Source organism: Cynara cardunculus (genome assembly GCF_001531365.2).
Source record: "Cynara cardunculus var. scolymus isolate 2C chromosome LG 13, CcrdV1, whole genome shotgun sequence".
Taxonomy (NCBI): domain Eukaryota; kingdom Viridiplantae; phylum Streptophyta; class Magnoliopsida; order Asterales; family Asteraceae; genus Cynara; species Cynara cardunculus.
This window is the reverse complement of record NC_037540.1, coordinates 36,866,879-36,871,643: the sequence shown is the minus strand read 5'-3', so window position 1 is coordinate 36,871,643 and position 4,765 is coordinate 36,866,879. Positions and strand designations below refer to the sequence as shown.

Below are 4,765 nucleotides of genomic sequence, written 5' to 3'. Positions count from 1 at the left end.
GGAACTTTAATTGTTATTTCAGCAGGTTGTGTTATTCCAGTAAAGCTCTCAATTGTATCCTTTTTGCTCCTTGAAGATTCGCTAATGCTATTAGATTCTAATTCATTCTCAAACAACTTGATACACTCAATAAACTGACCAAGTTTTTCAATGTCATTTCCCAAACAACTTGTAACGCGTCCAACTGATGAGTATATGTCCGAAAGCGCATTGTTTGTATCTGGAGTTCCATTCAACATTGCTTTTGTTGATGGTAACTTTACAGCATCTTTTCTCCAACGTTGAAGTATGTAGCGTTTTGGAACTTTCTTGATCTCATGATGCCTAACACATAAAAAGCATGATGACATAATATTCCATAAAGCTCAAAATGAAGACATGTGCAAGTTATGATATGATCTTTCTCATCAAAAAGAACCTGTAATAAGAAAGAAACAAACAAAATGAAGATTTAATATTTCATACATTAACAACATGGATGTTGTGAAGGACCTTGCGTATCAACTCATAATTAAAGTTAGATTCATATGTTTTAACTTCATTTACCATCTAATAACATTGAATTGTATGAAGCACTAGATCAAGATAACTTAACAAGCAATAAGTATCATTCACTGGCATTAAGTTTATAATTAATTTAGAATTCATAAAAAAACATACCTTAAATTCTCCTTTTCTTTCTTTATCCCTGTCTTGAATTATATCTTTACTCAATGMTGAACATGTCCACAACGATGCAATAATCTCCTGTTGAACAACATAAATATTTCACGTGTGTAAACTTCTGCTGCATGCCTCTCTATTAGAAGAGGGGTCTCCATCATCGGTGTTGTCGTCCTTGTCTCATGATCAAGTAACCTTTGTGTATACCTTTGTTTATATATCGCAGTCTCAAAGCGACTGAAAAAGTGCACGAGTGTTGATTTCCAATTTGAATTTTGGCCGAAGAAGTAGTTTCACTTTCTAATCTTGAAGTTGTCTTCATGAGTCCAGACATTTGAATATCTCTATAATATGTTGGGATCCATCTATCCCGAATGTCAAACATATCTCTCAACCATTGATGACACTCCAATTTGTACTCCGCTAAAAGGGACATCCATTGCTCTTCAAATTGTATCGGTTCAATGTATTCACTCCAAACAAGATTATTAAAACGTGATCGAAAACCTACATCATCATCATTAAGTTGGGTTCCAATCTACAAAACATGATGAAATATAGTTAAATGAAGTGTTATCAAAACAGAAAAATAAAAACTCACATAATTTAAGTTTACTATGCAGGATGTACATTTAATTGGCATTACTTTCACATAAGATGTTTGAAAATTTCACAACTACTTAAAATTAACGGGAAGTTTGCTGTGAAGGTTCATGAAATTTATATAAAGGTAATTTTTAGAGTGCTAAACTAAGTCATTGCTTAAAATCTTCACAGAAGTAAACTTAATTCAAATTTAATTGATAGTAACTTGACTTAAAATATTGGAACTACAAAGTAAGTGTAAATAGAGTGTTAAACTACACACGGTTCAAATTTAAGTACATACCTTTGAAGGAAGTTTATTCATTATTTGCCACATACAAAGTCGATGCTTTGCACTCTTGAAAATAACTTCTATTGCTGCTTTCATTCCTAAATCTTGATCTGTTATAACCATTTGTGGTTCAGAACCATGCACAAAAAGGAATGCATTAAGTAACCATGCATAAGGCTCCTTTTTCATCTGAAAGTAGACCCGCACCAAATATTACACATTTTTGGTGATTGTCAATCCCCGTAAATGGAACAAATACCATATTGTACCTAAAACATAAACCAAAATCCCAAAGATTATTATAATTGAATGTATATAAAACAATTGTACATTCACAGCAACATTGTTGTGAAGATTCAATTTTGTAAACTTTTATAAACTKAAHTGGTGTATCTTACTTGTTCTTTTTGAATGTTGCGTCAAATGAAACTACATCACCAAATGCTTTGTAGTTCAATTTACAAGTTTCATCTGCCCAAAAACAACCACTTAACTCTCCTTTGTCACCAACTAAATACTCGAAAGAAAAGTTCGGCATCGTATCTTTCTTTAGTGTAAACTTGTCCACAATCATTTGTGCGTMTTTATTCCCAATAAAAGATGAAACGTCTCTCGAAAAGTTTTTAAATTCTGTCTTAGTAGCCCCTACTCTGTCATAGCTACCTACCATCTCCTTCGCCAAGTTGTACGAAGAAACTGGACCAATGTTTGCATTYGAAAGCTTCATAGTAAAATATTGTTGTGAATAACTCATCTTTCTATTYGAACGTAGTAAATGCTCATCCTCTGGTAAAACAAGGCAATGGTTGTGTTCTTCCACMAWCTTATACACTTYATAACAATTCCCATGTACAACATGAAGCTTAATGCAAGCAGGACAAGAACTTCGGAATTCAAGTCTCCTACGTTTGTCTTTCTTAGAAGTTCCTTCCAAGGTATTATATGATGMTCTCTTCTTCATACCTTCTTTGCTACAAACAAAGAACTTTCTTAGCACAATTCCTTTCCTATCCGTTCTTTGTGTAGACTTTCTAACATCAAAACCTGCTGCTKWMGAATACTTTTTGTAAGCCTCAAATGCATCTTTCAAATTTCCAAACTTTGTTCCAACAATAGGCTTAAACATATCCCCTACATTTGGTGTCCAGGTCCTTGATTGATATGGTGAAGAGACATCATTGTTATCCGACTCTTCCGTTAAAGCATCATTTAAATCTAAGAAACAACAATTACAAAATTTATAGATTTCTATAATATACAACTTTTCATTTAAATATTGCAATGTAAAATTTTATGTGTTTACCATCACCAAAAACATAGTTAGAACTGTCAAAAGAAAAYTTCACAAAACAAAAGGAATAGTTAAAACAAGTTTCTTGAATTTTAAAGAAGGGGTGGGTTGTTAATTAAATATCCAAGGATTTATACTCTTCACAAAGCAAAAGAAATAGTTAAAACAGTTATAGATGGGTTATGGTCATGGTTATTGTCATGGTTATGTATGGACATGGCTATTGTGAAGCAAACCATGACCCGCCCAACATCCTTCACAGCATGCCTGTTGTGAAGGTTCAAAGAAGAAAGAGAAAACAAACGGGTAAACAACACTTCTATACAAACTGTAGATATATATTCTTTTTTTTATTACTAAATAACCATGTTTGGCTTCTAGTTATGGTCATGGCTAGTGTGAAGCTAACCATGACCTGCCCACCATCCACATAGATGATATGGTGTGTACAGTTCAAGAAGGGTTACAATTATGGTTATAATATGATGTGAACAGTTCTAGAAGTGTTATTGTCATGGTTATGTATGGACATGGCTATTGTGAAGCAAACCATGACCTGCCCAACATCCTTCACAGCATGCTTGTTGTGAAGGTTCATAGAAGACAGATAAAACAAACAGGTATACAGCTTTTCTATACAAACTGTAGATATATATATATTCTCTTTTTTATTACTAAATAACCATGTTTGGCTCCTAGTTATGGTCATGGCTAGTGTGAAGYTAACCATGACYTGCCYACCATCCACATAGATGATATGGTGTGTACAGTTCAAGAAGGGTTACGATTATGGTTACGATATGATGTGAACAGTTCTAGAAGTGTTATTGTCATGGTTATGTATGAACATGGCTATTGTGAAGCAAACCAAGACCTGCCAAACATCCTTCACAGCATGTCTGTTGTGAAGGTATGACCAATTTTTCCTTCCTCAATCAGGTGGTTACTTGTGCAATGCTATATTGTGTGTTAAGGCTTTATGTTAAGATATTCCTTAAAAAGTACAAGCATATTTAGTTTAAAAACCTCCAAAATGAAAAAAAAATCAGTTAAAAGAAACTAATGACCTTGATTACATTGTTCACCATCATAAACATCACCTGAGATTCTCTTGTGAGTATCTTCATTAGACATTCTTTCTCCTACAATCAGAATATGTAAAACATTCTTTTAGGGAGTTTTGAATAGTTGCATCCAGTTAATGAATCTTCACAACAAAAACAATCATTCAAAATAAGCTAATGACCTTAATTACCCTCTACATTGTTGAAAACACTATTTGAGATAAGTTGCTGATCATCTTCATTAGACATCCTTTTTCCTGAGACTGAAATGTCTTAAACCCTAGATCAAAGCCTACATTCTTATCAATTATATTATAAGGAAAGCAAAAAATTAAAAATAAACAAATTACGTTTATGTAAAAGATTTCTTACTTGAATTAAGGTAGAGAAGTTCAGTGCAGAATTGAGGCAACGTCAATGTCAATTTCTATTGAAATCGACATCGTGGATGAAATTTTGTGATGTAGGTTMAATGGTAGTCGGAGTTGTCAATTGAAGATCTTCAATCAAAGTACTGGACCAATTGAGGCATTCAATCATTGTTTACTGGTCGAAGAAAGAGGAGATCGTTAGAGGGAGAATGCGAGTTCATCCCAGGAAGAASACAAAGTCGATCATGGAGAAAGGCGGTAAGAATCACTTTTCATTGTTTTCGATCGTGAGGTTAAAAAAATAAAAAATATATAGGTCAAAAATACCCCTACAGTTTAAAGTTTTATGCTAAATTTCAACCATTGAATCGTTATCTTATAAAATTGATCAATGGATATAAGTTGGTCTTACGGGTCTCACCAAAAGCAATTGGTCTCACGTGAACCCAACCCTATATATATAGACTTGGGATCATGTGAGACCAAGGGTTTTTCGTGA

At 33.5% G+C, this 4,765-nt stretch overlaps 1 protein-coding gene across 1 annotated transcript in view; it reads right to left on the bottom strand.

Moving 5' to 3' along the window:
- LOC112525009 (laccase-1-like) overlaps window positions 1-4,144 on the bottom strand; it is a 16,333-nt gene extending 12,189 nt beyond the window's left edge. Inside the window, exons 1-8 of the mRNA XM_025134955.1 lie at window positions 4,087-4,144; window positions 3,908-3,973; window positions 1,939-2,755; window positions 1,800-1,809; window positions 1,553-1,729; window positions 661-747; window positions 547-575; window positions 6-324 (exon numbers count right to left, since the gene is read on the bottom strand). Of these exons, the coding sequence (XP_024990723.1) occupies window positions 6-324; window positions 547-575; window positions 661-747; window positions 1,553-1,729; window positions 1,800-1,809; window positions 1,939-2,755; window positions 3,908-3,973; window positions 4,087-4,144 (1,563 nt within the window). The remainder of the gene's footprint in view (window positions 1-5; window positions 325-546; window positions 576-660; window positions 748-1,552; window positions 1,730-1,799; window positions 1,810-1,938; window positions 2,756-3,907; window positions 3,974-4,086) is intronic.
- Between the last annotated feature and the right edge of the window lie 621 nt (window positions 4,145-4,765).